Source organism: Chaetura pelagica, unplaced genomic scaffold (genome assembly GCF_000747805.2).
Source record: "Chaetura pelagica isolate M959 unplaced genomic scaffold, ChaPel_1.0 scaffold221, whole genome shotgun sequence".
In the NCBI taxonomy this organism is placed as follows: domain Eukaryota; kingdom Metazoa; phylum Chordata; class Aves; order Apodiformes; family Apodidae; genus Chaetura; species Chaetura pelagica.
Genome location: NW_009952533.1, coordinates 275,481 through 298,243, shown reverse-complemented (window position 1 = coordinate 298,243; position 22,763 = coordinate 275,481). Strand labels below are relative to the sequence as shown.

The following is a 22,763-nucleotide window of genomic DNA, read 5'->3' as shown; positions in this document are numbered from 1 at the left end:
GTCGGGCGCCAGTGCCCGCGGGGGGCCGGCAAGGCCGCCTCCCCTTGGGGTGCCCTCACGCGACGCGGAAACCGACGTCGCGGGCAAAAAGAAAAAAAAAAGGGAAAAAGGAACTTTTTTTTCCCATCCCCCTTCAAACTTGGCGCGACGGAAAACACCTCCGATGAAACATCGGGAAGCGCAAAATGCGTCAGCTGCTTTCAGGGCGTGGGGTTTGCCAGGGGGGAAACCTGCCGGCTTCCTGAGTCAGGGAAGGGCCTCCCCTGGGTTTCTCCCAGGGAGTATCTGGAGTTAAAACCTGCTCCCTGTGGCACCAGAAAGAAAAGTCACAGGGGTGCCGGATAAACGGGTTTGCAATCCAAGCTGGGGAGGGACACAGCATGCTAAGAAATTTAATGTCCAAATATAACAACGTGGAGTATTTGTTACGCTTTGGGTATTTCAAAGATTTTCAAAGATCACTGCCAAAAATGGTAACAATTCAGCAGAGGTAAGAGACTGCTAAGTAATAGCTAGAAAACTTAATTCCTTTCTTGGCATTTGTTTTATTTACTTTTGGAAAAACCCAACCAGTTAAAGTTTGGGGTTGAAGGGGCTGCTTTTCCTTCCATGAATCTGTGCAGGTTCAAGACTAAAGGATTAAAATCTGATGTTGGTTTAGAGGAAACCCACAGGAAGAGGAAAGCATCTCCCCTGCTCAATAGGCAGACATCTCTGCTGCATTAGCTTCCACCAGAAGCAGAAACAGTTTCAGAAGTGTCCTGGGTAACAATGCACCAGCTGAGCACAAGCAGATTAGTTCTCTTCATAGGACATATTTTGTGTTGATCCCACTGCTACCACAGCAGGTTGCTATGCATCATCATGACTAGTTGGTGTTCAGGCAGGTTAGAGCTGCACAGCTCCCTTTAAACATTGCTCCAATATAACAGATGCTCTCAGACATCCCATTCCAGTGCCAACTTTGAGGCTGAATGCGAGTCCCATTTACCATCAAGACCCTACACAACCAGCCTTTTTAGCTGTGAGGGTGATTTACTTGTGTTTCCCAGGTAAAACCACTCCTGAGGCATCAAAGTAACCGGCAGGAGGTGCAGAGAGTCTTAGTCACCCCAGGGGAGTGTTCCTGTTCAGACTGTCTGCCTCTTTTTCTGGCATTACTCCTTTAATTTATTATCTTTCTGGTTAAAACAGAAAACATGAAGCCCAAATGCATATTTCCCAGTGACAAAGTCTTCAGCTTGTCTTGTTTCTAGAATAACCCAAGAAAATGAGCATAAAGACCCAGTATGTACTGGGTCTTTGCAGCAAAGAATGTCTCTCATTTCTGCTACAGCTTTACTGTTATATATAATTCTTGTGTGTGTTGAATTTTCCCCCGAGTGGGCTATTCCTTATCTTTTCTCTCCTTCACTTTCTGAAGGCATCCAACTATAGAAATCCTGGCTTAAATGCAGCCCAGCGGAAGAAAAATGCCTTAAAATCTGAACTTACAGAAGAGCAAAAACAGGAGATCAGAGAAGCTTTTGATTTGTTTGATAGTGATGGATCTGGAAGCATCGACGTAAAAGAACTGAAGGTTTTCAAACTTCTTTTTCTTGGATGGAAATATCTTTGGTCTCAAAATTGTCGCTGCTTTTTCTCTTTGTCCAGCCCTAACTATTTTAAAATAGTTTTGGAGTATGAAGCAGAGTAATGGTTTGCTGCCATGATTGAATTTGGAGTGTATCACATGGGTGACCTGAGAGAGCTCTCTATGCAATACAGAGCAGGCAGGCTTCTCTTAGTACATGGAGAGTAGGTCAGGTAGCTTTGAATAGCTGAGTATTAGAGGAACTAAACAGTTCCTCTGTATAGGTACACACAGGCCACGTTCCAGTTCTCATAAATGGCTAACTTTTGTTGCTTTGGCATAAATGTCACAGTATCAGATTTTCTCTTCATCTCAGAACTAAACACAGTTTTTGCACACATTCAGGAAAGACAAGTATTTTCATATATGTAATAAAAAATAACCTGTTTCTTAATTTAAAAAAGAACAAAACAAGAGATCTGAGTTGCATTTTAGTAGCAATTTAGGTAGCGTGCATGTACATGCATATACACAGTGGTACAAGGGGGAAGATAATATTCTCAGGTCTTTCTCCATGTTTTTGTGTGTCTGATCTTTTTAAAAGTGTGAATCTTTTAATTATCTGCTTGACCTTGAATTCTCATACACACACTCTGCCTCACTTTCTGCACGTGTAACCTAGAAGCAGGAGTTACTTAAGCTTATGGCTTATCTCAGGCTTTATTTGGAAGTATTTATGCTTGATTAAGGGAGAGCATGTTGTTTGAACAGAGGATACATTTTAAAATACAGTTCTTAAAACTGAAGTGTTTGAGCACCATCCTTTTAATGCTATAGTGAGTTTTTTTCCCAAAGTAATTCAGAATAACAGATATTTTACAATAGAAAGTGTTCCCCTCTGAAAGACAAGATGAAATGCTTTAATCTATCCTATTACAAGAAACTGGTCCGAAAATACACTTCAGTTAAATATAAAATTCCTGGTGAGTTGGCACTTTGAAGTAGAAGAGCATTTAGTGAGAAAATTTCTGCCTAATACTGTTGATTTCCACCAGAGCATACAGGAAGATCATATGTTCACAATTCCAATCTTGCTCTAGTTGCATGTTGTTGAAGCTTCAGTCTCTAAATTAAATATGCTGTCATCATCTGGCACACCAGGAATTGTGAAATTACTAAGAAACATCCAAGTAGCAAAATCCCTGTTCTAGAACAAGGTGAAATGCCAGAGCCTGGTTGTAAACTATGTTAATATGCAGCATTTGTACAACAATCTACACAACTGTTTTTACAGTAATAACTTGTTCAAAGGGAGGGAGATCACATCCCTGGTCTCCAACCTCATTTTGATAATCCAGTCCCATTAGGAACTATGTAGATTAGAACCTTTACCTAACTCAGACACAAAAAGATTCTCCTAATTTCAGAAGTATATGCATGTTCCACATGGATTTAAAGAGGAAATACGTTTGCGTTTTAAGAATATCAAGCCTACACTATGACTGTTTGGAAAGTTGAAACAAGCTGGTAAGCGATACCAGGACGTTTTCATTACAGTGAGTTGTTGTTATTTCAGTTTTGGACAAGGAAGTTAAAATTTAGGGCAGCTGTTGACACTGTAATCCTGGTGGCCTCCTAATAGAATTGTTTTTTGGCACAGGTCGCAATGCGTGCTTTAGGCTTTGAGCCAAAGAAGGAAGAAATTAAGAAAATGATAGCAGATATTGACAAAGAAGAAAGTGGCACCATTGACTTTGAAGACTTTTTGGCTATGATGACACAAAAAATGGTAAGAATTCTTAAAAGAAATTTTTGTGAAAGCATTAAAAAAAAAAACTGAACAGGAGTATATTGGTGGAAGGTGTTTTCTAATTAATGTTATGTTTTGTTTTAGAGTGAAAAGGATTCAAAAGAAGAAATCTTGAAAGCTTTCAGATTATTTGATGATGATAGCACAGGAAAAATTTCATTCAAAAACTTGAAAAGGGTTGCCAAGGAGCTGGGAGAAAACTTAACAGATGAAGAACTTCAGGTAAATTCTGATTTGCCAGAGCTTTTCTAACAGGCACAAACCAATCCTGTAGCTACTATAGATCCTGTGGAAATTTATGCCTATACAAAAAAGGGGCTGGGAAGTCAGAAATACAAAGAACAATCAAATACATAGTTTTGTTTTCACATAAAGTGCTTCTATTTGTTTTAATGAATGGAGGATCTTTTGTTCAGAGTCCAGTGCCTGACCAAATGTACATGGTGTTTTGCAGGAAATGATTGATGAAGCTGATCGAGATGGAGATGGAGAAGTAAGCGAGCAAGAATTTTTGAGAATCATGAAGAAAACTAGCTTGTATTAATACCTGTTGCTTTGCTGTAAGCTGCTCCAAAAGATAACCTGGAAAAGACTTAAAACCTGGGCTTGTCTCTCCTGCATATAAAGAAAATCTGAAAGGGCAGATTTTTGGTTCATTCTTTTTCAGCAAAGTTAACAGGGAAAGGGGCGGCTTCAGTATCCAGAACTGTTAAAAAGCAGTATTGCAGAAGTGAAAAGGAAGGATTAACTAAACCTGCAAGGCACGGGTCCCCCTCCCCTTGAAAAATGTATTGCCATTTGGGATAAAGAACGCTGTATTTCAGCTATTTAACTAAAAGACATTTGACTTGTGATGTGAAGATTCCCACTGCTGCTGGGAAAGGCCACTTTTGACTTTCCTAAGGCTGCAGAATGAAGGTACAATACAAGCACAGCATTTTTATTTGTTTTAAAGGCTTTTAGGTTATCTTTGGGGATTTGTCTCTTTTTGTTTATTTGCCTGGAAAACTCTAAAACCAATTGCGTATCTGTCCTTTATTTCTGTATGAAACAGTTTGCCCATGGGAGGTTGTTTTTGGACCTAACAGGAAAATCATGTAGATAACCAGATTTGGTTCTTCATTGTGCCATCAGATGTTTTCTGTTTATCGGAGAATCTGAAACCCTGTTTATTTGAATGTAACATTCTTAGACTATCAAAGTTTATTGTATAACCAGTCAGCACCATGTGCCATTTTTCTTACTCCCAAGATATTATAGAGTTGCTGTTATGCCAGGATTTTAAGTATGTAAAAAGTTCAGTTCTGTGGTGCACTAGGGTAGAATTTGTCTTTGGCTGTTTAGTCAAGTTGCAGGGAGGACTTGTATCTGAAGTGAAAAAATAGCTCACCTTGGACATCTTTAAAACACTGAATATATTTAGCTCTGTGTAATCCAAATTCATTTCAGACACCACAATTTGTTTGTTGTTTGATTTTTTAGGAGAACCTTCATTTTCTTGAACGTTTCTTGCATATACTGTCAATCTAGGGCTCACTGGAGAGCCACATTTCCTTCTGTATTATGGCAACAGAGCAGTGACACACAACATGACATTCGATTATGTGGTCTACAGGAGGGTTTATCCTTGGGTCCTGATAATCAGCTTCAAAACTACAGGGAAATTACATAATCCTAAATCACAGCTTTCTCTAACAAGGTGCCCAAAGGAGAGTGTTACTGCGTACAGAGACATGGCAAATAGGTAGCAAAATATCAGAAGGGTAAAAGGGAAGAGGAGGGAAAGAACAGTATTTCACGAGTATCTGTTAAGTTCTCTCTTTCCTTCAGACACCTTCTGCTGCTTGGCAGCATTAAGGAGATTTGTAGAAGGGAAGAGGCAGCTCCTGGATTAGCTCCTGGTTAACAGCTGCTTCAGCCCTCATGAGCTGCAAGTGCCAAGCAGAAACAAGAAGCGTTCATTTATGTATCTTCTCCGCACACAAATGCAAACCTGGCATGTTCTGCCCCACTCCCCCAAGTTTTGTACTCTGAACAACTCTAAACAGACCCTCTCTAACCTGTACAGAACTAGGCTTACCCCTGTGGGAGAACAAGGATATTGTGTAGGATCCTGGAAAACTCAATAGACCTGTGAAGTCCCTTATTAACATATTCAGTGGCAGTAGATGTAACCTACAGTACTGTGTTTTAAAATGCCTTATTAATTTTGTATAAGTGTGAAATAAAACTGTTTTGCAAGGTAAGGACTTGGTGGACTTTATAACTTGGTGTGCGTACTATGAAAACTAAATTTTCAAAAACAATTTTGAAGTGTTTAAATGGTTCACAAAGTACATTTTCAGTTCCATTTATCTTTTCTTTCTAAGACAGAAATTTTTAGGTGCAGAAGTCTGTCACTTAATTCCTCTTCCACTTCCACTATGCTGATTAAAAGTTTCTAGTACTAACCACTTAGATTCAGACAGGGAAATCTGAAGTTCTAGTTGATTATGGGGAATCCCAGAGTTTGTTAGAATGACTATACTTTTTGTAATGCTGCCACAGGAAGAGATTGGTAACTGTTGGTTACTTATGATAAACGTCACTTCTCTCTTCCTGTTCTAATCCCGTTACCTGACTTCTGAAGGTAGGAAAAAGACACACAATCATACCTACCATACACACTACAATGAAGTGTTATTTCTGGCTTGCCCCTTTATCTCTTAAGTCTGGAATGTCAAGCGGTGGCTGGATTACCACAAAACTTGAAAGTGTTAATGTGATATTGTTTCATGCTGCTTTAGTTCGTGTCATACTGAGAGACATCTTGTTCCCTCTTAGTACTTTCAGTGCCCTTGTGAATCCTCCCTGTACCTTCTAGAATTTTATCTTTCACATTCTATACATGGTGGAGGAAAAGGGAGCCTGACTGAAGCCCTTAGCAGAACTCAGAGTTAGGTTTGTTGTGAAGAACGCTTCACACACACTTTTAGTGTGCTGGAGAAAGTGACCTGGATCAAGGAACCAGGAAGGTACCTAGCAGACATTTTTCCTGGGCTCTGTTCTAGTGCCTACTTGAGTAGCTCACCCTAAATGAAGAGGCTGCACTAGAGGAGATAAGTCACTTGCACCTGTGTTCTCCTCCTCCCATTCACTCTGTTCTCTTCCAGGAAGCCTTCCAGAAGACTTGGATTCAAATCATTTGCACTAAAGCACCAAAAAGGAGGCAAAGCGCGGATTTGGGTTGCCTTGCATAAAAGGACTCATCCCTCAAGGCACCTGACTCCAAGTGGTCATGAGTGTGAGTGCACAGCACAGGTACCTGGTGCAGAGGGGCACGCTTCAATCCCAGCTCTGATTCAAGTCTCTCTCTCTCACAAGGGGATGAAGAACTGGCAGGCACAAGAGCTGACAGTCTCGCTAGAGGGCATCCAGTTACTAGTGTGTAAGATAAGTGATGCTCATTTCCCTTCTCTGTGGCTTGCAATGATAATCGAAAGTAGGGTAACAAACACCATCCAGCTGGGGCCTGAAATATGTGGTTGGATACAGAATTGCTTTGTTTTCTGAAAAAAAGAACACAAGGCTTCTCACACAACTCCAGTGCAAAATGCTGTAATTATTAGTTGGTTGTTCAAAGCTGAACCCCCAAACCACACTTACTGAAACTCCCACTCTGTATCAGTAATTACAGACATGCTCTCAGGGGAGTGGAGAACTGAACATGCCTTTCACAAAGCTCCCCCGGGTGCTGCGACCACTGCTCTATAGAGTTATTTTCTCTCTTTGGGAATATTGCTATCAAATGGAATCACTCCAAGCAGAGAGACAGAGCCTGACCCACTGCAGGATGCTTGTGGCTCTCCCTTGGGATGTGGGAAAGCTGGAATAGTGGTCTTCCTTCAAGTCAAGAAGAACAAGGATTTGAGAATTAGTCTCTTGTCCCCAAGGTGAGTGACTTGATCTTTTAGGAGACTTGTCTGTATCAGAATGTGTCTTGTTCCAATGCCCTTGTGGCATGGTGTGTGACCAAGAAATAAATTTTCAGGTAACTGCCTGGTCAGAGGTCAAAAGCATGATAGATGGACACCTGCCTTCACTCAAAGGCAGTTCAGAATATCAAGAGCTTTCAAGCTCACATCTACTGCTGGAAAAAACAGAGGGGCCTATGAGGAAGAGATGTGGAGTTAGAGTGGAGCAAGACAGAAGACCTGCAAAATTTGATGCTTCCAAACCTGACTTACACAGGCCCAAATTCCTTAAGCAGTAGAGAGGGAAAGGGTCTTAAAGCAATGATCCAAATCTCTCTGCTGAGTCAGGTGCCCAGCAGATCTGGCTCACAGCAAACCTGCCCCCAGGCAGTAAAGCAGAATATGCACAAGCAGTTTGGATTTCATCCCAAAAGGGACTGACATGGTGCCAACCATGGTGCCGAGGGGTCCATTGGCATGGAGTTAGGGACCTAAAACTGTAGCTCTTGACTCCTCTGGAGTCCTGACTGCTATTAATTACTAAACTTTAAATTGCTCAATTATTTTTTTTCTTTTTGCTTGTCTGACATAGATTTGACACAGTGAATTAAAGCAAAGCAAAGGTGTCAAACCTGAACTGCAAATGTGCAGAATTCTGGGAACAGCTGCAGCAGTTTCCCATGCCTTTATTATTCCTCCCATGTTGGAATACACACACGCTGTATATGCACATGCAAATCTTGCAGTCTTATTTAACAAGTTTCAAGTACTTTTGCCATGCAAAAAGTACACATTCAAGTATATGTTTAGAACCTTCACTTGGAAAGGGGGTGGGGGGCTTTCTGTAGTATTTCTGTCTGAAATAAGATAGGATCTGTGTACTCTAGAGTCATCATGGAGCAGAAGTCTAGCCCTTCTTTCTCTGGGGAGAAAATCCCACTGGGCCAGTGAGGGCTATGAGAACTCCCTGCACCAGGTTCAGGGTCTGCAATGAACTGGTGCAGTCTCAGCAACCTGGCCCTGGTTGTCAAGGCTATTTTATTTCTTCTGAAAGCTTCTGACTGTTTCTAGTAGTGACATGTTACACTATAGAAAGCCTTCCCCCAACATTCAATAAAGCAAATAAAATAGGTTGCTGGAGGAAACAAATGCAACAACTACCCTAGAACATTTCCAACATAATTTTAAAGCACTCTCTGCCCAAAACCATAGCTTAGCTCAAACAAAACAAGCAAAACTGACACATCCTCATTGCTCATGTGCAAGCTTCCTTCCTAGTAGGGTTCTCTCTCCACGTACCTCTACTCAATTCCCTCACCATAGAGAAAACAAATACAGCCTTTCCTTTAAATTCTTTCAGACCTCCAAATGAGAAGTACTATGAAAGATCTAAACATGAAGGAAAAAACTGACTGCAAACATTGCAGATCTGATTTCTAAACACTAAAAGTTATTTCAGTACAAACAAGTGACATTTACACCTACTTCTAAAAATGTGGTATTGGATCATCTCAATTTCAGCTTTTTAGAACTCTATGTTCCTCATGTTAAAGCAAAAGCTAAGGTGGCAGGTCCAGATGTTTTCTCTTTAGATAGCTTATATCATGATCAGCCAAAGAAGAAATCCACAGAAGTGTGGTTTCCACCCATCTTTTGAATGTTTTGTTTAAATCAGTTCATACAATGTAGTTAATTATCTGAGGTTGAGGATGATTGCTGCAGAATAGCTCCTTTTGGAAATGAAGGTATTAAAATGTTAGTCTTTTTTTTTTTCTTCCTATGAAGTTAACTATATTAGCATGGGACCCACATATTGATGAGATCCAAAAAAATGGGTGACAGAAATATCCTTTTCATCTTAAAAAACTAACCACCAAATGCAACATCTGGATATTTTTTATTCACTCAATTTCAGATTTCTGACAAGACCTCCCTGCAACTTAGACTGGTGATCCTGTTTAAATCAAATGTTAAAGCCCATAATTTTTTAACAGTTTCTCCCTGTCACTTACCATTTCCAAAATTCTTTTTCAGTTACTCAGTTCTTGGTGGCTAATCAGTTATGTAAGGAAACAGAAACCAGCTTTTGCCTAAAACTCCAACAGAAGAGTACAGCAAGCAAACACTTTTTTTTTAAATTACCTATGCAGTTCTAGTGACCTCCTCTGTTACTTGTGTAACAACACGCACATTTTGCAGAAACAGCAGGAGCCTCTTTTCTAGATGAAAAAAAATCTTTGCCATGGGAAGTACAGTACAGTGCATCTAGAGCACACCTATGTTTTTGTAAATAACTCCTGAAACAGGTGCAATAACTACAATTATTTTCCCGAAGTCAGAGTAGTGTTTGGTAAACATATTCCTTATGTGGCCATTTTTCAGCCTCCTCCTTCAAATTAGGAACCAATGAAGTATTCAGCAAAATGGCTGACGGGTTTGAATTTTATTTCTGTTCATGCTACGAAAGCAACAAGTATTCTTCATCAAATCTTGAGAAAAGTGGTCACTACCTGGGTGAACTAAATGCTTGGGATCCCTCTGCAGAAAATACTTTTATTATTCCTTTACAGGATTAAAAACAGTAATAGTACAAATGCAAGAGAAAATGTGAGATTAAAATTCTTATGTATCAAAATTAAAGGAGCTTTTCCCAGAAACGAAACAGCTTTTAGAAGGGGATGGGAAGAAACAAGAATTCTTATTCTTCCTAGCACCAAAACAATACGCAATAGTTGTATTAAACAGGATATTATTTATTACATGGGGATTTTTGTGCAAAAATTCAGAATTATCCAGACTATCAGATGCCATGCAATATTATGACTCACCGAGTCAAGATCTAGGATGGGCCAATCCTGACCCTCTCCTGCTAAGGGCTCAGCATCATCTATTCCCATTGCCTTCAGCAGAACCAAGCACTGGTGCTTAGCACTTATGCAAAACTGGGCCCTAGACAATGAAGGCTTTAGGTATGGGCTTCCTATTTCCTGCAGTGGATTTGTGTAGGTGGCCTTGTTACCAGAAATCCATACTCCTACACAGCAACTTCTGACTGTGTTTCTGCAGAAATGACTACAATGAAAAGAATGAAATATTTCTTAAATAAAAATCATCTGTTTGTTTCTCCAAACCAGTTAGGGTATCTCCTGCTGGCGAGATTAATTTCTTCACCTCCTGCATGGCAAAATTAAAGAGCAGGGCGGAAAACAAAAGGATCTGGGTTTGCAGAGGCACCATGGCGTGGGCTGCTGTGCACCCCAGAGAGGGGAGAGCCCGTCTGTGCTGCCTCCTGCCTATCACCAGTGGCTGAGTCACCAGCCCAGTCTGCAGAGCTCCTCACTGCTGCCTTTCGCAGCTGTCCCCTGCCTCGCAGCCAGGAAAATCCCACATCCTCCCAGTGGGTGTAGGAAAGGCAGCTACAGCCTCTGGATGAGTTGCCACCAAAAACAAAGGGGAGACTGTGGTGCAGGCGGTGTCCACAGGCCCAGGGCCAGCGTCCTGGGACCTTGCTGACAGCCTCCCAGCTCCTGGGGCACAAGGAGCTGTGAGCAGGGCCAGTGGCCAGTGTTACCTGCACGCCTGCCTGTTGGCTTGCCAACCCCAGTGCTGCAAGGTGCATGACTGGTGATACCTGCCAGGGGCATCTGCCAGGGTGACCAAGAAACCACCTCTCCTGCCCCAGCTCATCCTGTCTCTCTGCTCTTTGGCAAGGGGAAGGTCACTCCTAACCCTTACTGGTCTTCCCTGTAGGCCATCCAGCCCAGGGGCTTTCTGAAGTCACTCGTGCCATTCTGTTGTGGCCAGAATAGTCCTAATGGGCTCCAGTGAAAGTCACCAGAGGTGCTCCTCCCACCCATCTTGGCTCCCTCTTAGCCATTCTTCATGAGAGACGATTGTGGACGTGGGTGCCTATCCTAATTCTGTCCTGGCATGTTTCCATTTTCTAGACCTTTGACCCAGCCTGATGGGCAGACAAGAGAGCCTGCCTTTGTAATCCATGCCAACAAGGGAGAAAAGAGGCCAGGTGAGTCCTTTACTATGACTGGGTCACCATTTTCATGTTTTAACACTTCAGTCTGAATTTGCTGATACCAGTTGAATACTGCCAGCACTGCTTCAGAAGATGGCTCTGCAAGCATACTGCTTGAGAAGTAACTGAAGACATTGCTCACCAATTCATATTCCTTCTACAAGTCCCTTGTGACACTTGCCAAGCTCATGTTGAGGGTGGTGTTATTCTGAAAAGACCACAAGCATCCTGGGTCAGGCAGCCAGAGCCTGACTCTCCACTCAACCTAAGAGTATTGCTCTTAGGAAAGAAAACACATGGGCAAACGGACATGGGTTTGCCCAGCTGTCTGGGCAACTGGTCAACACAAAAGTTCCTTTCAGAAGCTGCTCTTGTAAAGTTGATGAGACCTGTCGTTCCCAAATGTGTGCCCATACAGAGATGGCAGCAGAGCTGGCACTTGCAGACAACGCCTTCAGAAAGCAATCAAACAGACTCTGTCCATCCTATGCAGCACAAGACTTCACACTTCAAGTCTCCAGTGGCTTCTAAGCCACTTAGCTCAGAACTGGCATCAGCTCCCCAGCCAACCCCACAACTTTAACGCAGTCCTTCTATGCCAGTGCCATGCTCCCTTGGAGGCTTCTCCTCAGGTCTCCTTAGCAAAGCTGCTGTCATTGCGCCTCCAGCACTATCCTCCCGTTCTGTTTAGCATCCTGACCTTCTCCTTGGAAGGTTAAGAAGTGAGACCATGCACGAAACACAAGGGAGAAAAATTATCCTGGCATCCGTTCTCTGTCACATTTGTTCATTGCTCATATTGACCAAAACAGGAAAGCACAGACAAGGGAAAATAACTACATGTCAAGGGAAAAACAAACCAGCCTTTCCTGTATTGATTTTCTAGACCAACTGCCTTTGACACAGCCTGATGGTCTGACAAGAGCTTAGTAATCCATGTCAACAAGGGAGAAACAAGACGAGTACTTTACCATGACTGGGTCACCACTTTGATGTGTTAACGCTGGTTGGATCTGCTATGGGCCTGACTCAGGAAGGAGCTGGTTACACCACAGGTTCCCCCTTCACTGACTTCATCATATCCTCTATCAGTTTAACTATTTTATAGTAATGGTCAAGTAGTTATTTATGGGTACTTCATGACCAGCACATGGGACACCTCTAAATATCTACAGCTGCATTCTTGGGGTGAATTTTCTTTTATAGGCTGGAGTTAGAATGAATTCAAATCATTGAGTAGCATGTGAGCTGCTGGCTCATTGTCCTGGAGTTCAAAAGTTTAAGGTGGTTTTTAAACACCATCTGAAAATGTAAAGGTGGCAGATTAGTTTCTGTTAACCTACAAAGTATTTTGTTTTTGAGAGTGAAGCACTGATTCAAACTGAATCTAGGTATTTAATGGAAAATGGAGTCTGGAACAGTAATTTTTGTGGCACTGTTGCCATCCTGAAACTTTCACAGTTCAAAAGGTGGCATAAGTCTTTGACAAAAATGAAATTGTTTCACTTATTTCAGCAGTTTCCATTAAGAAATTGGCTTGTTCAAGGCACTGACTCTTAAAAAACATTACATCAACTTCAGTAGATTTTACTTGATAATGCTCACTGAGTTCCTAGCAATTACCACTATTTATTAGTTGCTTATGAGATTTTTAGAGACTATCCAAGCAGAACAGCAATAGCCTCATGCCCTAGAAAGCTTTCAACCTCAGCAGAAGACAGCTGGCAACAGATAGGTAATACATAAGGGAGTATTAGCCAGAAATCCAAGGGACATTAACACCCTTCCAATAGTAATTTCTTAAAAGAAGGGACATTTCCCAAAGCCATTTGAAGAAGATAAAAATCAGGATGCTTTGCAAATACAAAAATATGTAGAATCCTGCAGTAACAGAGATACAAGAAGAAAGGTTAGTTTTGTGAACCTGTGAGGGCTCTCCAACAAATACCTCCCTCTCAGCTTGATGGAGGAAAACCACTTCCCTGCTATTTGCTCCCATTCTTCGAGCCAGGTGAAAACAGGGCTCAGCAGAGTTCAGTTGGGTGTAACTCATTTAGGATGTCTCCAGGCTGAGAGCAGAGGGTTGATCTACCTGAACTGGAAAATTACTAATTGCCAATATATTATCTGCTCACCTCAGCTTAGGGATCTGTGAATCATTCACAAACCAAGACTGGTGTCTGTAAATAACATTCATCACTGTTTTTTCCTCGCTCCAGAGGCCATTTTCCTGGGAATAGATTACAAACAGCTCAAGTCAGTCACTCAGCCCTTGAGTTTACAGTGACTAGTGTTGGCTGGCTATGCCACACACAATAATTTCCCACTCTGCCAGCAGAGTGATAAGCTTGCTGGTCAGAAGACCAAAACACCAAGTGGGAGCTAGTGAATACATCATCTTTCGTAGGTTAAGAGATATAATAATTTATGTTAAAATTCAGATATGCACAAGCCAAAGCACAGAGAAACAGTATGTTTTTCTGAAACTAGCAGCCATACGTCTTCAGGCGTTGGCTTTTGATCTGGCAGCAAGCAAAGATGCAGTACTATTCAACTCATTTCTTAAGCATCTCCAATGACACACACATTTTCCTTCTTTATTCATTTACAACAAGCTGACAGCTTCATTCATGTACAATAAAAGGTCTATCTTCCCCTATTAAAGGAAAGGGGCAGAGAGAAGGCTTTTGGTTAGAGTATTGTGAAAGACCAAGCACAAAACTACATACAATCCTTTTATCTGTTGGCTCAGACCACCAACAGACACCTGTGTGGTACCTTTGTATCAGTTGTCAAGCTTTCCATTTGACCTTTGAAGCAGTGACACGCAGCTGGGGTCCTTCTGCAGCCCGAGGTGTGACGTTAGTGACTGAGCAGCTCATCAGATACCCAGTAGTCTGCAGGCATACGGGACAATGTGGTTTTCAGTGATGGTTGCTCTTTACTTCCTTTCCAATTTAAGTCAGTCTCTTACTATTAATGATCAAAAAATGGAAGCCCTTGATAATTTCTTATTCAGCAGACCAGACAAGGCATGTTAATTACAATATGAAAACCACAGTGCTAAACCGAGGCGTATCACACCATCCTATGACTGCATGCCCTCCTTCTACTATTTTTCTTAAATCCTTCTCAGTCCATTTTTTAAGGAGCATTTGCTGATATTTAATGGCTGATAAAGCAATGATTTGTAGAGCTGTTTATGAATGTCTGATTTATTCATCTCACATCACAGCACTTGCTGTCAAATGCAACTTCCACGGCACAGCTGAGAATGCAACAGAAGAGGAAAACCAGGATCCTGTGGGTACTACACAGCTTGCACCACTTGCACAGTTCAGTCACAGGTGGTTGCTTGTTTTATGTGGCTGTGGAAATGCATCTGAGGGATTATTTTTGGCAGATATTGATCTACTCCAACCAAAGGATTCTAAGTGGTTCAGAAATGTTTTGGTTTTTTTTTTAATGTAGAAACCCTGTGAAACTGTTTCAAGCAGCAGCCCTTCATCTCTATCTCTTAAACCAAAGTTTGCTCTGGTACAAAAGCATGGGAAGATGGAGGAAAACAGATTAGCAGTGAGAGACTAATGCAGCAAAGAAGTTTCTTAGAGAAGACTGTGCAGGCATACACCACAACACTGCCTGTGGCTCTGCTGCAAATGTGGTTAGTCCTTCCACATCAGACAGCTTGTAAAGAAAAATCCAAATACAGAGCAGAACAGCTGCAACATGAGCAGAATCTATCTGGTTCAGTACAAAGACATTTCTGTAGCAACACTGGGTGGTGTATCTGGACGTTTTGGTTTTGCAATGGGTAAAAGCTGTAAATGCATTTTTTTTTCCTACTTCCAAAGAGGTCAACTCTTGTTTCAGAGCTCCCAGGCCTAGGAGAACTCTGAAGTCAGCACAATGCCTCAAGCAGTTTGAAGGACCCAAAAATGAAATCTCTAAGACACTTTAACAGGAAAGACAGAAGTTGAACAATATAATTAAAAATGTGGGAGAGGCAGAAAGTTCTTGAGATTTTGGAACAGTACCTGTGAAGAGCAGGGACAAAAACATGCAGGATTTCAAGAACACACTTCCCACTTTGACAGATCTCATTATGCTATGATCTAATGGTACAGGTTTTACGTAAGAGAACACCATTTCACTTTTGGAATAAAACTGGAATCTCAAGCTAATCTCTCTGAATACAATAATGGCATGGCTAAATCTCATGTCTTCAGCAGTCAATAGCTCTCTGGTGGCACATACAATGGCCAGGAAAGGGCAGTATGCTTGCAAAGCCAAACTTTCATAGTTAAGAAGAGCAATACCTACATTTTCTTGCTCAACATCAATTAAGTAAGGCACTGAGTTCCATTATTAGTTTTTGATTACATAACCTTACAGATTTTTCCATAGGATTCTTGCTACTAACAGAAAAATTACTGAATTTATTGATCTTCCACATTCTTTGCTTTGTTTTGTACACCACATATATCCAGCACAAGTTCTTATAAAAAAAATCCACATTTTTTTGTGTGGTATACTCATCCAAATCTCCTCATTTCTTACAAACAGCTGAAAAGCAGCATTGCACTGTTTCCCTATTTTACTCATAACATGAAGTCCTGAGAGAAAGTACAGGTAAGACAATCAGGAAAATCAGTGAATTTTGCCTGCTGAGAGCCTAAACTTTCTGAGCATTTAGCATTTTGTGCCTTGCATGAGGCACAACTGATTTGACAGCTGCTAGTGCTTACCTTTGCATCAAGGCCCAGGGCATTTTGAGTTGGACACCTTGAAAATGCACAAATTCTGGTTCAGCGCTGCTAAGATCCTTTCAACTTGCAAGGCATTCCATACAGTCTGTTAGGCAAAGACGAGAAGCCTTGGAGGGCAAAATGGCTTCTAAAAATGCCTTGTCAAAAGGGACCAGTTGAGGACAACCAAATAAGGGGCAGGATTAATTGCTGGGATGATGCATGACAGGTGGGAGAGGAGTGAGAGGACACAGCCTGACTACAGGTTTCATAGTCTAAGGAGCAACTGAAAGCCTCACACCATCAAACTGACAGGTATCTGCTACCCACAGGCCAAAAAAAATTGACACTGTACTGCCCTACGCACATACACAGACAAAAGGTAAAAAATGAGTGCTGTGTAGCTTAAAAAAAAATTTAAAAATCCTCCTCCCCACTCTTTTGAGGGAGCCTGACTCATGATTTTCAAACTTTTGGGAACCTGTAAAGGCTTTTCTCACAGTGCAAGCCATAGCCACAGCCTTAAAAAGCAAAAGTGGGTGGAAAGGACATAAACCTACTAACATCATGCATAAAGGAATTCTAAAAGTGTCGGGGAATTTCTTAACTTCAAACACATAATCTTGAACTTTGAACAAGCTTTCAACAGTGTTTCTTTGGGGCGGGTAAAATGTGGTTTGTTTATTTGATTTCTAACACTTTGTGACACTAGCATGGGTGACACTTTCCCCCTCTTGCAGACAAATGTGACAACCTTGTTCCAGAGGCTGGAACTGTTAGAGGCTCTCACTGAAAGAGCTGTAATGATTTAAAAGAAAATATTAAATATATTTATATAAATTGTTCTATGAATTGGATCAACTCTTGAAAGTGAAGTTTAATAACAGTGATAATCACTCTGCTGCCTGACTTAAAAACTTCCACTAGTCTGAGCTGCAGATGAACCGTTGTGCAGAAGTAACAGCAGGCATTTAATCCTACAATCCACACTCCAGAGCAACACACCCAAAACACCCCACCCCTCTTCTTCCCCGCCACAGCGAACTCCCTACTTTTTTTGTTTAGAATAATTCACTCCAAAGGAGGCATAAGCCTTTTAGGAAAAATATTTCCTGAGGATGATGCCAGGTTTTCTCAGCAGGTCTTTGACTATTAACTCCTTTTCATTTAATACTACATGAGTCCTCGGCTCTGCAACTTCCATTTCATGTGATTTTGGGAATTTTGAAGCCCAACATTGCAAATTTTAATTTAGAGGAATCAAGTACAGTCTATTTAAGCAGCAAAATATCTGATCTGTAGCTGGAGACTTCTGAGTTTATACCATGTTCTACTGACATTCTTTATTTTCTTTTTACATGATGTTGTTCAGTGCCATATAATGTATTCCTTTTTGCAATCTGTTCCTTGAAAGGGTGTCTTCTGGTTTCTGCAAAACTTCGTTCCAGTAACATGTATACTTATGAACTGTGTATGGTTTTAGTCTTAAATAATCCTTTTTAAATATGCTTCTATCTTAATAAATGTATTGGGCTTTCTAATTTAGTTGCTTTGGCAAAGGTTTTATATGGTTGATTAGCTACGTAGTAAACAAACATTACTGTCAGTTTCAGTTCAATTCTGAGTAAGAGAAGCCCCCACAAGCCAACAGATGTTCTAATAAATAGGTGGAACCAGTGGTTAGGCTGAAATTTTTTTATTTTAAAATGCCTCCTTGCAGACCTGTTTGCTTCCTAGATCGAAGAAATGCAGAAGTGCAGATTCAGGCTTTTGTCTTCAAGCCATTTACATGGCAAACAGTCTAATAATTATTTTCTTCCTTGAAGAGTATTCATTTCAGTACTGATGTTTGCATTTTTATGGATAAGTAATTCAGAGGGACAATGCACACTAAAAGGTAAGACTACAGAATAGTGTCTGTTTAGCTTTGGGAAGACTCCAGCTCTTGTTTAAACTGATGTTCCTGTTATGCTTTTCTAAGGGTACAATCTGGATAACCCCATATGCAGAGAGGTATATTCTGGATTAAGACTGATGGGTCACCCTATAGTTTATGCATGTTTATTCTTCCTTGTGTAAATTGCCCAAAGTGAGAAAGATCATCTTGTTTGGTGATTACTTCTGAATATTGAACTTCTAGGGTGCACAGGCAGACTTTGCCTAGTATGGCAAATCTTTCTGCATATATCTGATAGAAAAAATAGTTCATAGACTCATGTAAGGCTTTCTTTTCATAATGTAATATTGTCCAGATGAAATGTTAGACAGTGCTCTGCCTCTCACATGCCCTTTCAATAAGCCATATTCCCCTTTATTATTCAATCAGAAAATTATTGTGTTTGGGAAATGTTGTACTTAAAGATGCAAATCCCAACTAAGGACCTTTTCCTTAGTCAACTTTGACGAACTATTCAACATATGGACTGAGTCCTATAACACTCCTTCACAACCAGAAATTTCTAAGATACTGCCCCTTCTAGTAAGAGCTGTACCCTCTGCTCTTGGCTTGCCTTGGCTTATCTCTGAAAAAATAAGTATTCTTAATTGGAGCTGACTAACTCAAAGTGAAATCGTAGTGGAGATTAGGCAGAGTCTAGCTTTCCTATGAGCTAGCGCCCAGAATTAGGGTCTTTGCAGTGGCATATTCATAATAACGATAAAACCAAATGGTTGTATAGTATTTTCACACTTCATGACTCCTGATTAATATAAATATGCAGCCAGACTCTGTGCAACATAAACCAGCAGAAATAGGCAGCCAAAACCCATCTGATGTCCTTAGCTGCCCACACAAGTCCCCTGAGTGTGCTAAGCACTCAGGACCCACATGCCACTCGCAGACATTAAGCCTGAACCATGTGCCAAGCCAAATCCAACAGCAACCTCAATCCCTGCTGTGGATGTGGCCTCCAACAGTCACTACAAGTGCTGTGGTATCTACTACAGTCACTAAAAAAGCCACAAATTCCTCCTGCTCTGCTGCCGTGCTGCAGAGGTGTGCTCCCCAGCCCTGCTTGCCTCAGAAAAGCAAATCTGCAACAAAACTACCCTGAATAATCTCCAGCTGCTTTTGCAGCTCACAGATTGCCACTGGGCAATTCCACTGCTGCTTAGAAAGAGCATCCTATGAAATGACAGTGGAAGCAAAGGCGAATGGCCGCCCTGTGCGTGCCTGAATATTTCTGCGTGGTGGAATACTCCCTAAAGGGCAATTTTTTCCATTTCTAAGAACAAGAATTCTGCTCTTCTTATTCTAGGTCATTTGTGGAACTGCAAAGATAACAGATCTCAACAAAATGTCACCAACGATAAGGTCCGGGGAATTTCAGAACTGTGTTTCTGAAGGCAGGCACTTTATTTAGGTGTCTAAATGAAGGGGCCAATTTTCACACACATTTTCCAAGATTTACTTTTGAAAGCACTGGCCCAAAGATCACCATTCTAGTTGGATATTGAAAAATTAAACAGGCTGGTCTGGATGTTGCACCAGGGAAAGGAAAAGTGATGTGGTCAGTTTTAGCACTGATTTGCTGAATAGGATGGGGCTGGCCACACCACCCCATGTGCCACAAACATTGATATTTTCTGAGTGACTGTGACCGCACAGGACTGAGTCACCTAATTTGTAGCTGCCAGTGCAATGAAGCCAGCTCGCAGGCTGGAAGCATCAGCTTGGCTTTTATCTCAAGGCATGTTTCCCTGCTCCCCTCCAGATGAACAGCCCGCAAATGAGAAGGCCTGAACGTACACAACACATTCCAGGCAAAAGAAGATCTTGCAAAGTGCAGGGCTGATTGTTGGCTGCACCGTGGCTTCTGGAGCTTGGCACCTGAATGGTGCTTTCCCACAGTCTCCTCCATGGCTCAGAAGCCATAACCCGGGGGAAAATTCAACAGTTGCTATTTTCAGCAGCCAGTTGGTAAAATAATTACTTTTGGCTGAAAAAAAATTAAATCTCACTGAGCCATAATCAAAATATTGTTTTGTTTTTAGAAAACACTTGAGCTACAAGGCCATTGGGCCCACCTCTGACCATGCTGAGGTGGTAGCCGTGCTGCGTCTTGACATGCAGGGGAAAAAAGCATAGACTTGTTTCCGCTTTTCTCGGTCTCACCTGAATGACTGGATCAGGGTTATACAACCGCAGACAGAAGGAAAAAAGATCACTAAATAGAAATGGAAATGTGAAATACGTCAAATGATACTCGTTGTTTTTTTTCTGTTGTCACGAGGAGTGCTCAGGGGTTGTGGCCAGCGAGGCAAGAGCAGACAAGCAGTCTGCAGAATGGGAGATTTCTGACGGTGAAGTCCTATTGGGGTTTTTTGGGACAGTTACATAGCAGACACCAAAGGAATGGCTCAGAACTGCTATCCCCACCTACAGTGTTTCTTTTCCTTTACATTTACGGTAACGATGTTTGGGCAAAAGTTTGTTTTTTTTCAGTTCCCACTCACTATTCATTGTGAAACTTGGTAAGATTGGCCATGTTATAATGTTAGGCCATGAGAATGTGGATAAAGACATTTTTCTTCAAGAGTTTTTGGCTGTATTTATGAACCCATCCCATTAACATATACCATAGCTGGTGTTGGTCTGGCAGAAAGCAAACCACTTCTATCCCTCTCATTTTTATTACTGTATGTATGCAAATGTTTTCTGATACTTGGTCCAACCACTTAAACACAGAGTACCAAAACTAATTGCAGACATTTTTGCCATTGCTACAGCAAGTGACTTAGGCCTGATTTGGAGCAACGGGTAAATCTCTAAGAACAAATATTAAAGTAAAACTCCACATAATACTAACAGCAACCACATGGCAAAGATCAAGTTACAAACTTAAGTACTGCAAAATTTTTAATGGCAGAAATTAGTCTGATTAGATTTAGCAATGATTAGAAAACAAAGTTTCTGCCCTAAGCCTGATTATACATGCAAAGGAAAGGGATTAATTTGGTTATGCTACAGAACAAAGAACCTTTCCAAACTTTACAGTGAGTGTTGCTATTCCTTTTACTTGATAAAAGTGCATAATTCTTTATTTTAGGTTATCTAGGCCTTAAATTCACAGAAATGCAAATTTAAATTAACCCCACATTCACTGACATTAAGTAGCTTTATTTAAATCAATTGAGAACTGCACAGAATATCTGAGTCCTAGTCTCCTTAGTGAAACTTGAACTTCCATGATGGCAACCAAGAGAAAACCCCTCTTATGCCTTTCCAGTTACAGAAATAATGCCTAAGCAAACATCATTGACAAAGTCTTCAGGAAGAAAGTATTTGCAGTAAATAAACAGTATCATTTTAAAGGCAATCGTGAATGAGAACCTTTGACACCTATCAACTTTTCCAGTATCTGAGACTTACCTGCCACTGGAAAACTCTCAGGTGGCTGAACTCTGCTTTGGTAGACAAAGTTTGTCTTGGTGAATAATTAATGCCAAATTTACAAAATACCTGTTTATATATTGAGGAGCAAATCTTATCCTCAGAAATTCAAATCTGTTAGAAAACTGGGATTAGAATAAAAATACACTGCTACCCATGTATAGGACTGAAGAATGTAAGGCAAAACAGTAGAAGTGACAGAAGATCAGCCTATGTGTTTATATCTCACTTAAATCAAGGTATATTTAGATCACTTATTATGCTGCCTTGTTCGTAACAGTTGTTTATAAAACATTGCCTTACTGCCGTTTGCGTGCTTAACAGTCTTGACAGTTCAGGTTTGGTCATATCTTATTCATAATTTGATGTTAAAGGGGTACATTTCTAAGCAAAGGACACCACGTGGGCACCCATAAATAGCACGTGTGAATGTTCCCTTTTGCCACAAAGCAGCACAAGTTTGCACACTGACAGCTGTGTTTCGAAAACACTGAGAGTGAACGAATTCACACCAGCATGTGCCCAGGTGAGAGAATCTGTGACCACAAACCCCAGCAGGGTTTCTGAAAGTGCAGGTTTTGACACTTGTAGACAAGAGAGTTGCTTCTGGATCTTCTCAGGTTACCTGTGACCGAGGAAAGGGGCACCAACGTGCATGTGAAAGGAACTGCTAGCACCCTGGTAGAAACTGCAGCCCTCAAGTTGCTGTAGCTGTCATGGCCTACAGGTTTAAGTGAATCCAAGTTTGTTAAAGGAAACTGTATCTCGTCAGCCTCACTGAAGCTGTGTGAAAGCCTCTATCTCCTCCTGTTTCTTTTCAGGCCAAACAATTATTGCTGCTCTTGCCAGTTTTGAACCCTCCACATCTGACAGCATGTGACAACCCTATACACCATTCTTTCTGCCCTACAGTGTATTTACTACACATATAAAATTTACTGTCTGAGCTCACCTTAGCATCTTTTTTCTGGGCCCTGCTGCCCTCCACTGAGTAGTAGCAGTGCTTTGAAAAAAACACTCCATCAGCACCACAAACACATTGGGCTCAGATCACCACTAAGTACTGGCACAGTAGGCAGATGTACAGAATTGCTTGGGAAATCCAAGTTTTAAAATGTGGCTGTAGTATTTGGAGAATGGTTGTAGCTGATACTACTGAAACTACCAAAACAGAAATAGTGTTTTTCTTAGGAAGCCAGAGGTGTTGGTGCCAGGACAGAAATTTTGGCTTTGACGCAGCCTTTCTCAGCAAGCCAG

The 22,763-nt window shown here is 41.2% G+C and overlaps 1 protein-coding gene across 1 annotated transcript in view; it reads left to right on the top strand.

Annotated features, from left to right (window-relative positions):
* LOC104398814 (caltractin) overlaps positions 1-3,927 on the top strand; it is a 4,767-nt gene extending 840 nt beyond the window's left edge. The window contains exons 2-6 of the mRNA XM_010008970.1: positions 448-490; positions 1,424-1,579; positions 3,234-3,362; positions 3,468-3,605; positions 3,838-3,927. Of these exons, the coding sequence (XP_010007272.1) occupies positions 448-490; positions 1,424-1,579; positions 3,234-3,362; positions 3,468-3,605; positions 3,838-3,927 (556 nt within the window). The remainder of the gene's footprint in view (positions 1-447; positions 491-1,423; positions 1,580-3,233; positions 3,363-3,467; positions 3,606-3,837) is intronic.
* Positions 3,928-22,763: the final 18,836 nt, after the last annotated feature.